The 11,444-nt window shown below is 42.0% G+C and overlaps 2 protein-coding genes across 3 annotated transcripts in view; both read left to right on the top strand.

The window, feature by feature from the left end:
• LOC130575384 (tumor necrosis factor receptor superfamily member 16-like) overlaps positions 1–3,466 on the top strand; it is a 10,635-nt gene extending 7,169 nt beyond the window's left edge. Inside the window, exons 8-10 of the mRNA XM_057369241.1 lie at positions 1,156–1,461; positions 1,888–1,936; positions 2,735–3,466. Of these exons, the coding sequence (XP_057225224.1) occupies positions 1,156–1,461; positions 1,888–1,936; positions 2,735–3,030 (651 nt within the window). The 3' untranslated portion in view covers positions 3,031–3,466. The remainder of the gene's footprint in view (positions 1–1,155; positions 1,462–1,887; positions 1,937–2,734) is intronic.
• Positions 3,467–3,929: 463 nt separating this feature from the next.
• Positions 3,930–11,444, top strand: part of CARS1 (cysteinyl-tRNA synthetase 1) — a 32,212-nt gene continuing 24,697 nt past the window's right edge. Inside the window, exons 1-2 of one of the 2 annotated variants that reach the window (XM_057369237.1) lie at positions 3,930–4,028; positions 8,919–9,164. In XM_057369237.1, the coding sequence (XP_057225220.1) occupies positions 4,001–4,028; positions 8,919–9,164 (274 nt within the window). In that variant the 5' untranslated portion in view covers positions 3,930–4,000. The remainder of the gene's footprint in view (positions 4,029–8,918; positions 9,165–11,444) is intronic. The other variant, XM_057369238.1, reaches the window with a different exon arrangement.

The following is an 11,444-nucleotide window of genomic DNA, read 5'->3' as shown; positions in this document are numbered from 1 at the left end:
AAAAAAAAAAAAAAAAAAAAAACCCAACGACTGCTGAGACTTTAATAGCTAATGTTGGATTTTGAAACAAAATTGCCAGCCATGCTGTGCTCTTTCAGGCATTTGGTTTCCTGTTTAAAAATTATCTTGTATAAATAAGATCAACTTCTTTAATGTGTTTATGCCCTGAAGTACAAAGTGTTTTCAATGAGAATGATGAGCAAAATACATATGTGATCTGTGGGATGATTCTGCCTCCCATCCCTGCTTGGGGGTGGTCACATGGTGGTGTCACCTGTGTGTCACTGACCCTGTGCAAGCAGAAATCATGCTGGCTTATGCTTACAAAGGGACTGTACCACAATAAACACAAGTCACAGGGGAAGAACAGTTACTCTTCATCATAATTTTCCACATCTAAAAAACTATTCCTAAAGTTTGCCTGCCTGAGGCATTAGCTGCTACTCTGCCTTGTGTTTGTACTGTTCATGATGAACTGGTGCTGTACTCYCTGGCCTGTACTTGTTAAATGAATTGAAAATGCTAAAAATGAAGGCAGCCTTCCTCTGTGGCTTCCCTCTTTGTCCCSTCACAAAAGCTATGCAACATACATGGGTGTTCATTGCCTTCTTCCAGCTGATTATAGTTTGTGAATCTGCCAGGAAAGCTAATCCGGCCAAAGAAAGCCCGGGGTAGTGCACTTATGTGGAACTGATGGGCTACAATCAGCTTGGCAACAGTTCTGAGAGCATCACCCTTGACACAGTGATAGGCTTGAAGCCCCTGGTGCTGTTAATTCAGCTCAGGTGCAGTAAGGCAATTTAGTCCCCTCCTGTCTTAGAAGCCTTCTGTACCTAGGGAAGAGCAAGTACCAATCACATCAGTGAGACTAATAGGAAAAGTTTGCTGTAGTTGTTGTGGAGGTAGCTTGTGAGCCTGACCTGGCAGTGTCCAGTGGGAGTAGAACTGGATAAGAACTCTGCCAATAAGGCAGAGTCAGGCTCTAAAACCACTTGAAGTATAATTCTGTAAAGCCTGTAACTCTGCCAAATTAGCAGCTCTCCTATTATTTCTCTGACAAGTGGGGACTTCATGTATTCTCTTTACCCCTCCCCAGACTGTCTTTGAAGCTCTAACTGTGAAATACCTCTCAAAACATGTTCTTATTCTTTACAGAAGTCTGAGGGCTGTACTGAAAACCTCATTTTATCAGAAAGGAGCCCGGAGGATGAGAACTCTGCTGTGAGCCCAGAGAGCCAAGCACTAACCAGTGTTAGCCTGGAAGTAGAAAACAGCTCACCAGAGGAAAATGGTGTGATTCCTCAGCAGGGCACTGTCTCACACAGGGGCTGTGAGTGCCCCATGATGGTGGGGTCCAAGAGGGCTCCCGAGTCTTCATTGCCAGCAAAATGTGTCCAGAAATCTATTTTTCAGTGGAACAGCTCATCTAAAGTACCCCATGGGACTCCAGCAAATTGTAAGGTAAGGGTATGTATGGGAAATTATCCCTGTATTTGCTCTAATGCAACTATCATTTTAGTTGAGTTCTTAACTATTCCTTGAGCTTTCAGGCAAAGCAGTAGAGGAGACTTGGCCTTAAATATGTAGTAGGAAGTATGGGAAGTAAAAGCTTGGAAAAAAAAMCCCTTTAATCCCTCATTTCATTTACTCTGCCTCTTTCATCTCCCTGTCAATAGCTACTGGCAGAAGCTACTGTTTTACAATAGCAGCAAATATGTTGCCTGCTGCTTCACTTCAGAGCCAGTAGCGTATTTGTTTTTACCATGCAATTTTTCTTACTAAAGTACTTACAGGTCTGCTCTGAAATCTGTCCCACTCCTCTTATTGGTGTGTGTGCTGTAGAAGCACTCTGATTTACTGGAGTAATGGTCCAACTTTGTATTACAGGTGCGAAAAGCAAAGTGTCAGATAATTGTTAAAGATCTCTCTCCAAGGGGTAAGTATCCCATAAGTTGGCAGTACTTGGAATTTAGGGTTTTTTTTCCTGTTGACTTTACTTAAGGAATGGTATAAAGAGGCTAATGAATACTCCTTACAGCTATAAGAATCCCAGTTTAATGTAAATTATACTGAAACAGGATTATTGCTGCRTTACAGAAAAGCTGTAATCCCTCCTCTACTTTAGAGCATAATTTTTCTGCCTGGGAGTATAGACGAATCATGATTTTAAGAATAAGAAGGGTACAATTTTTTTAAAAAAATATTTCAAAGCAGGTCTGCATTGCAGCAGTGTACTCTGCTTTACTGAGTGAGGTGTAGGCCAGAACAGGAGATATTTCTGTTGAAGACCATGCCAAACCTCCACACATCTGCCTGTAGCCAGCAAATCGTTGCGCTGGATGTCCAAGCCATGGGTTTTGCTTGTGGTGGTCTTGATGTGGCAAACCTCTGCCAGCAGATTAGTGAAATGGTTCAAACCTTGTGCTAAGTAGCCCTGTCAAGGGAATGTGCCAGCCAATGAAGCCTTTCTCAAAACCACCTTTACTGGATGGTGTCTTGTCTTAGGAGACCACTTCTGAAACACATGCACAATACCTTTAGCTGCTTTCAAGACCGTTTAATAGAAAACCTACTTTGTCCGGTGGCTTCTTAGGTGCCAAACCCTGCCKTGCTGCTGCTCTTTGGTCTCTGCAGGTATTGGCTGAAAATTAAGGGGAAAGCATCTATGGGAGCTATGGAAAAAAAATCTTCCCTGTGTTTTAAAACGCAAGCTGATGTGTGTTTCTCCTTTCAGAACTGATGGATACCTTTGAGGCCTTTATAACGGGAGTACCACCAAAACAGTGGAAGCGGCTTATGAGAACTCATCTGCAGGAAAATGATATTGAAAAAACTATTTCTAGATTTCCTGATAATAGAGAAGAACAATCCTATCAGATGCTTCTCATGTGGAGAAACACATTGGGAGAGAAACAATGTATTATTAATTTACTGAATGAGCTGAGGCGTATAGATTCCAAGGCTTGTGACAATATATCAAACACTTTAAAAAGTAGAAACTTAATAAGTGAAGTAGAAGTTGCAGATTAATGTTTATGATGAACTGCAAAAATGCTCCTGTGTTTGTAAGCACAAACATGTGTTAACTTCCTTTAAATATGAATGTCAGGAACTGCTCATAGAAATGAGGGCATGGAGTTGATACTCCTCACCTCATGCAGAGAGCTGGAAGGGACTTAATGCCTTTGCTCGTTTACATGGATATTCCAGCTGTGACCTACTCCAAGGGCTTTTGAGTTATTAGGTATTAAACTCAGATGCTGGATACCCACTTGGGAGCCAGGARCTCATGCTTCCCTTTGTAAGTGGCAGTGCTGTGCTGCCCAACTGGGGTGGTGGGGACCGAGAGAGCACTGCTGTTTTTGAGAAGAGTATTGTGATACTTTGGATTCTGAGATGATTTTGCTTTGTATCTGACTGCTCAGCATCATTATGTTTGAAGCACAGCAATAAAAACCTGGTGGAGACGGAAGCAAGGGCCGATTCTGGGACTTTGTTCTGGCGGCGACAGCGTCCTTGGAGCTATTTAAGGAAAGGCGAGCGGCGGCACTGGGGCCTGGTCGGCACGGTGCTGCTGGGGCCTGGGCTGGCCGCGCTGCTCCGGGCTGTGCTGTGTGGGGCCGGGCGGTGTGTGACCGGGCCGGGCTGTGCTGTGTGGGGCCGGGCCGTGTGGGGCTGGGCCGTGCCTTTCCGTGTGGGGCCGGACCGTGCCGGGCTGTGCTGTGTGGGGCCGGGCGGTGCCGTGCCGGGCGGGGTTTGGCTGGGCTGTGCCGTGAGGGGCCGGGCGGTGCCGTGCCGGGCGGGGCTGTGTGGGGCCGTGCCCTGCCGGGCGGTGCCGTGCCGTGCCGTGCCAGGTTGAGCCGGGCGGCGCTGCCCCGTTGCCCGGGTGACGCGGCCCGTCGGAAGTAGCGTAGGGCGGGCGGGGCGAGGCTTCCGGACGCGCTGTTGCATCAGCTCGGGAGCGAGGGCAGGCGGMGGCAGCGGCAGCACCGGCACCGGGATGGCAGCAGCCGCCAGCGCCGAGCACGGTAGGTCGGCGAGCGGAGCCGCGGGCCCCCGGCGGGGCCGGGACAACGGGCGGCAGGGGTTGTCACGGCTCGGCGAGGATCGGGGTCGCGGCCCCGCCGCTGTCACGGCGTCAGGGCGGCGGTGGCGGCGGGGTCGCCTCCTCTGCGCGTCCCCTGGGCTCCGCCGCGTCCCCTGGGACTCGGGCGCCAAAGAGCCGCGGGCTGGGGGCGCGTCCCGCGGGATGCGGCTCGCCTTGTGCATCGCCGCCAGTGTAAAGGTTAATGTTGGCGTTTAGTGATTTGTGGAGAAAATTCGGAGCTCCTCGTTGCCCATGTTTAGGAACAGCTGTTCCCGAGCTCGGTGGGTGCCGGGAGATGTTGGKTGCGCTCGGTCCGTGCGCTGCTCGCCGCGCCGTCCGTGTTTTTCACCTGTCTCYGTGTCTCCCCTGCCGTGTTCCCAAACCATCGTTGTTCTCCATTGAATTCACGTCTGAACTTTTGGACTTTTACGGACATTTTCTGTGGTCTTGTTTTAATGAYGGGTTGTACTGCTTGCTTCCATATGGAAGGAGGGCTAGGGTAGCACTGTAATTTTTGATGCTACTGTAGCAAATGTAAGCTTGGAATACCAGTCATGCAAGTATGAAATACCATTATGGTATGTAAAGGGTTGGAAATTTCTGTCATTCCAGTTAAGGATTTGTAAATACGAAGATTTTTACCCCTTTTTTCTTTGTTACTGAGGGTTATTTTGCTTTTTGTTCATCACAAGTAATATTCCCACTAAAGTGAAACATTTCTTGTTGTCAAGGGATTGACTTTTGCAGCGATGTTTCCTCATATCTTAAAGGAGAAAAAAACACCAAAAGCTCAGTTCAGGTGCACTTTCAGAAACTCTTTAGTTGAGTTTGTTATTAAGCAAACAACATTTGTTTCGGTGGGGTTTTTTTAACTGAAATTGCAATTGTTATATTTAGTTTCAGTTCAGGAAAAGTGGAAGTGAAACTTTCAGGGCTCAACTGACTAGAGTYGACAAGCTCTTCCTTGGTGTGGGACACTCCAGTCTTAAAAATCCCTGCTTATCTAAAAGCCTCTTGCTCCTCATGTGTGAGTCTCGATAAGTTCTTGTCTCTTTGTCTATCTCTGTCTATACTGTGTCTGGCATTAGCTGGAATCCCTGCATTGTTTTGATTTTTCTGAAATGTTTATGGAAAAGGAGCATTCGTCTTGGTTGAGTGGATAGTTGGAATTCCTTTCAAAGTTACCAGAGTGGCCAGCCAGAATGATAAATGGCCAGTTCGGAGTTGTATTAATAATGAGACATGTTACATTTGGCTTTTCTGAGTTGTTTTAAATTTGTGAAATCTAAGTTGGAAGAMAAATTACATTTTAAAATGTTCAGAAATGGGTAAGATTACTTTTTTGAGAATGCCTCTGCAGAATTCCCAGAATATTTACGTTGTTMTTTAATTATGACTGACAAGGTTAGCAGGTTCAGGGAAGCCCAGGAAACATAATATTTCCCGAGGCAAAGTAAGTCCTTGGTTTTGTGTCAGCTAGCTTGCTGCCTTCTTTTTGGCTTTTCTGTATTTATTCTGCTGTCAACACCTTCAAGGAACACAGGTTTTCATTTTCGAGTTTATAAAAGTGAAAATTTTGCATGAAATTTGGTATTATAGGGGTTATGTGTCCTGATTAAACTTCAAGTTATTTTATGTGCAAATAAAATGTRGAAGCAGTCCTGTGCCTTTGAGCCTGTGTGTTGCTGCAATCTTTCAGACAAATTCCCTGGGTCCTTTAGTAGTCTCCAAAGCACTACATGCCTGGAAAGAAGAATGTGTGACAATTATATCACCCAAAGAGATTGTACAACAGCAGTTATTGTATGAGACCTGTATTAATTAATGTCTGCAGTGGAATTTCTTGAAAYGGCTTTTAAATGTTATGTTGTTAACATTAATTCTTCTGATTTTTCAAGGTTATTTTGCTGTCTCTTCAATACTTGTTCTCAGTGCTTGTTTCCTCTTGAGTGATGTGATTTGATATCTATGGATTGTTCCATTCACGAGTTACAATTCAGTGTTATGCAACAGCTCTGTAGTACTCCCATGTTTCTGGAGACTCTTCCTAATGCAGTCGAGTAGTAAAACGGTGGTTTTTTTGGGGGTGGAAAAAAGCAGCAGTCAGAGAGAAGGGCAATTTCTTAGCCTGTTTGCCTAAAGCAACAGGGAAAACAAGTCAGATCTATGCACATCCATTGGCCCTTCTTCCTCAATACTTTTGGAATCCATTGATTGGTATTAATTAACTAATTAATTTGACAGTGGGAAGCTGCCTCTTTTACCATTGGCAGACTGAGCAAAGACAGACTGGAGCTATACAAGAGGATACTGAAGTGTATGGGACAATGGGATGCAGCACTTGGGAGGTTCCAGGAAATATTTCACTGGGAGTGTTTGATAAATTGAAGGCATTGCAAAACGGAGGAGCTGAGGACGCAGAATAGAAATCAAAATATAAATCTACAGATGCTGTAGATTTATTATTCTTTTAGTAGTTATATCAATTAARTCAGAGCAGACTTTTACATAGATAGCCATCACTGATTCCTTTTGCTTGAAAAGAAGTGGCTCATTGCTACACTGCCTTCCAAAAGACAGTGTTACCATGGTCATTTGCTCAGTACAGCCTGAGCCTGTCCTAATGTGGGATGCTGGGAATGGAACAGTGAGCCTGCCAAACATTATAATTTCAAGTATTAATGTCCATGCCAAGATTGCTCAAAAAGAATTTGGTTGTTAAACTYATCAGGGCTGAGCTGGTACCAACATTCAYAGGCAGTGTTTGCCATCTTTCCTTRCCAAAATTAGCTTGTAAGAGTGCTGTCATATTTGTTGTATTTGTGTGTAAGTTTGGGCAACTTCCCTTTTAGATTGGTTTACTGATGTGGTTGGAAGGCACTTAYATTGTTTCAGATACTCTGACTTGCTTCCCATTAGCAGCCTGATGTGTAAACAATGATCATAATAATTATAATAATACCTCACAAATGGAGTGTTGCTTTTCCTTGCAAAAGATCTTTTCTTTGAGATATAGTTTTATTTCTACCCAGATCATTYTTGTAATACCTTTTCTTTTCCTGCCTTTTCCCTCATATGATTAATACATAAAAAAAATTCACATTCAAGGGAGATTTATGTCTTAGGTTTCCACAGTTAATGAACATAACTATTTCAAACTATTTYRTGTGAATAAACATGTGAAGTTCTGTGAYGATAAACATCAGTAAATATTTAGGAGCCTGAAAAGATTATATTAAGTAGAACTGTGTGAGCCGAAGCTGAATCCTATTCTGCTGGGTAAGGCAAGGCATAAGGTCAAGTTATGAACCATTATTTCCTTGGTACTCCTTACTTGTACTGAGCAATTACATGGATAGGTCTTGAGAAGGATTTATACTTCATATTAATCTCTCTTTGCTTTTAAATTTTAAATATTTTTAATGAGCTTCGATTTTTAAATTTTAAAAAAATCCTTGACCTTTTAATTAGTTCTCCTAATGTGGTACTATATCTAATTTATACCCAAAAGAGATGAACACAATTATCATTGGTATCTAGGTGCCACTTCTCTGTCATCCTGAGTTGCTGTTGGATATTTTAATAATTGATTTTCATATAGAAAATGAGCTACTCATAAAGTCTTAATTGATGATATTTGGAGCAACTTCTCAATTGTGCAGTCCCTYACATCCTCTCCTAGCCATCACTCCCTTATTTTCTTTCTCTCCTGCCTTTCCCAGAGTGCTGTTGTATGAGCACCTCCATGCTTTGGGAGCTCCTCCTGCAGGAGATGTTCATGCAGTGTGAGAAGTGACACTGCTGGCCGTGGTCTCTGTTGGGGTTTGGGAGCAGGGACAGGTGCTCTCCTACTGCCACTTTACTGCAGTGTCACCTTGACTTAAATTACCTTGCTGGCTGACTATCTTAACAGGATATTGCCTTAATGTTTATACAGTGCTTTGAACACAAAGGGAGCTACAAACATTGAATCATTGTAGGAAAATGTGAATGCTGGGTTTGCCTAAAGGAAGTGCTAGCCCAGTGCTGTAACCTCATAGTGCTTTGTACCCACTGACTTGAACAGGGCTTGCTCTTCATGTGAGCATCCAACTCACAGAGCTTTCCTGTGTATTCCTGCATTTGTCATGATGAGGCATAACTGAACCTGCTTTGCCTATATGCCAAAGAAATCTTGGAATTAAGAAATTCTGAGAGAGGAGCACTAGCCAATATCCTTTCTGTTCATTTGTGTAGATCTTACTCATTTWAAATATTATTCATGTGCCTGAGAASAGAAAGTGGCATGGGAGCAATATGGAAATATACAGCAACAACTGAAGTTTTGAGTTACCAGAGCAAGTAGGAGGAACTGARCATGGTGCTGGGAGCCTGTGAGCAGGCAACAGCCCTGCAAAGATGGAACTACATGCTCAAGTTGAGTAGACATATTCACAGCCTTTCCATAGTGTGTAAGATGAATCATATTTAAATATTTGCAGGATGAGTGTTTTAACAGCTTGGAAAAGAGTGACTGAATAGGTTTGCTCTACATAAAGGGTTTTTTTCCCTTTTCACTAGATCGTATTTCTTCATGAAAAAGACCTGTCTTGTCTTTTTTTAATGACATCTTTGAAAGAATGTCATTAAAAACTTATGGCAGCGTGATCATATTCCTATTAATAGGAAATACATAGTTATTCGGTAGCTTGTATTAAACATAATTTTCTCAAATTTCTTACCAGTTGCCAGAGCTAATTTACAGGGGGAGATGTATATTGTAAGGATATATTTTGGCCATGGGATCTCCTTCTTTTAATGCTGACCAAATGTCCTGTGCCTCTCTTTRCAGCTTCCAGCTACAGTTTTATTCTGAGCATTAGTGAAGAGGAAGCCAGGGTGAAGGCTCTGAACGAGTACCTGAGCACTCGTAGTTATATCCAGGGGTTCACATTTTCACATGCAGATGTGGAGGTGTTCAGAAAGTTTTCGGGGCCACCTGTGGACCAGTATATCCATGTTGTCCGGTGGTACAGACACATAGAAGCAATCTATGATGGCAGCAGTGAAAAAAATGAGCCTTGTAAACTTCAAACAAGTGAGTAATAYGAAACTGGTGGGCAGGTTATAGACTAGCTGACATTGTATTGGTTTTCACTGATGAGAATTCCTAGAAGTTCCCTTTCATACTCTCTTGCACGCCTTAAAATTTACAGTATCGATTTGTATTCAAAGTCATAACATTATTCTTGCATACAGTTACTGTGTAATTGATAGATCCTGACCTATTTGGATGTTAAAACTGTTACCAATTTTTTTTCATTTTAAAATTTCTTAGTGTACAGAATTKGATTATGTTTATTTTCTTTTAGAAAGCTTGCTATCTTCTGGTTTGTAAAAGAGTATGTGGGATTGGGTTTTTCCCTTGAAAAACCAACATTTGCTCAGTCCACTTTTTTCCCTTGGAAGGGTAACTAAATAGTTGTCGTGTAATATACAAATTCACAATAAAACAAGCTAAATACTTCCTCTTATGATTGTTATTAACACTGAACTTCACAAGGAATGTCTGGGTTTTTTTTTTTTTTAAACGATGGTAATTTTGGCATGCTGATGATTTGAGGAAGTATTAACTGGTTAATCTAGGTCATTGTGTAAGCATGGGCAGGCATTTTTGGGAGCTGCATCACTCTCCCGAGCTGTTTCCCAATGAGCTAGTCTAATTTACTTGCTTTATAGTGAGATCYTTGCTCATGGAGTCATGAAATAATTAATAATAACAACGCAGAGCTGTTGTATAGTGCTTGAAGTACCACAAATGAATGCATGATGTCTGTCATTCTTTCTGGTGGTTGTTGACTAATATTACTCCATTGCCATCTTCTCACAACCTCYCACCATTTGTGTTCTCATTGCATAAGAGACCAGCAGTTAAAATCAGAATGCTCTGAGTAAATTCTGTGYGTGTTGTGTGTGCCTGCAAGTGTTTGTGCTGGTTATTATTTCATTCCAGCAGAGAAGGGATCTCAGCTGCACCCTTGGCTCTGATAGAAGATTTATTAACTAATTAGTTTGTCTRTAGACTTCCATGGATCAGGGTGGAGCAGTAAGAGAAAAGGTTWCCATTTGCCTGACCATGAAATCTTTACTGCAGAGTCTATCTTTCTGAAGGGTTATGTCTTCATGATTGGTGCATGTGTTTCAGGAGTCCTGGAATTATGTTCTCCCGTGTTCTCTATGAAAGTAACACACGTATCTGCCATACTTTTTAGACCTTGAATTCTTTATTRTTGTTTTTTCATTGTACCAGGAAACTCCATGGTGGATTAGGGCAAATGAACTTCAGTTCAACTAGGGGAAAAGCTGTAATCTGGCAGAAGTGTTTTTGAACAAGCTAAACAGTATTTTACCAGCCTTTTACTTTTCCTTTGGCATCCATACAGTGGATAAAACAGGACACCTAACTTGCAAGCTGAGAAACATAGGACACAGTATCTAGGTTTTTTCTTATGTTTGTGTGGTTGTAACTGAAGAAAGCCTTACAGATTTATCTTTTATTAGACTAACCCACACAGGCTTCTTTCCCCGAGGGAAGCCTTGGCCACAATTAGGCATACCAGCGTAATCKTCATCAATGAAACAGTAAACAAATCTATACCTTGGTTTATGACCTGTGTTATGGAGAGACTGCTTTTGAACCTGAGGTGTTCTGTTTAGGAGTACCTCATGCAATGAAATATTTAGAATGGACGCATATTTCCATGGATTCATAGCATGGAGATTAAATAAAGTCCCTTTGTGAGGCAGAGTATTATAATTAATATCCTCTTTTCATATATAAGCARTTACTCAAAAAAGCAAGATGAAGAGATTAATTTTTTTATACCATGAATGTTTATGTTATTTGAAGGTTTTCAGCCAGAATATGCATATGAAGAGATTGAGGAAACAGAGTTAATGAAGAGCACTGTGAGACACAGGATCAGAAAGGCAATTTTGTTGTCAAAACAAATAGTTTGTATAGTATTTTAATTGCAGTTAAAATGCATACCATGAGAAATCCCAAAGATAGTGCTGTGTGTATTAAGCTGGCAAACTTGCTGTATTCTTGAATTTTCTGGTTTGCTTTCATTCCTAGTTRATGTGATAATTGGTCTAACATCGTTACAGCTGTAAACAGCCCAGTGCACAGCAAACTGCAACTCTGACAAATTACATGCCCATACTTCTCTTTGAAAAAACCCCATGAGTTTAACAACTATGTTGTTTCTTACAAATTTAGGAGAAAACAAATGCAAGAATATTGTCACTTATATTGCCCTGGTTTTTATCTATTCTCTTTCATGGCCATTGTTCTTTCATGACAAAATGTCGCCAT

Source organism: Malurus melanocephalus, unplaced genomic scaffold (assembly GCF_030028575.1).
Source record: "Malurus melanocephalus ecotype Western Australia unplaced genomic scaffold, MMel_1.1 scaffold_106, whole genome shotgun sequence".
Lineage (NCBI taxonomy): Eukaryota > Metazoa > Chordata > Aves > Passeriformes > Maluridae > Malurus > Malurus melanocephalus.
The sequence above is the reverse complement of the archived record's forward strand: the minus strand, read 5'-3'. Positions and strand labels throughout refer to the sequence as shown.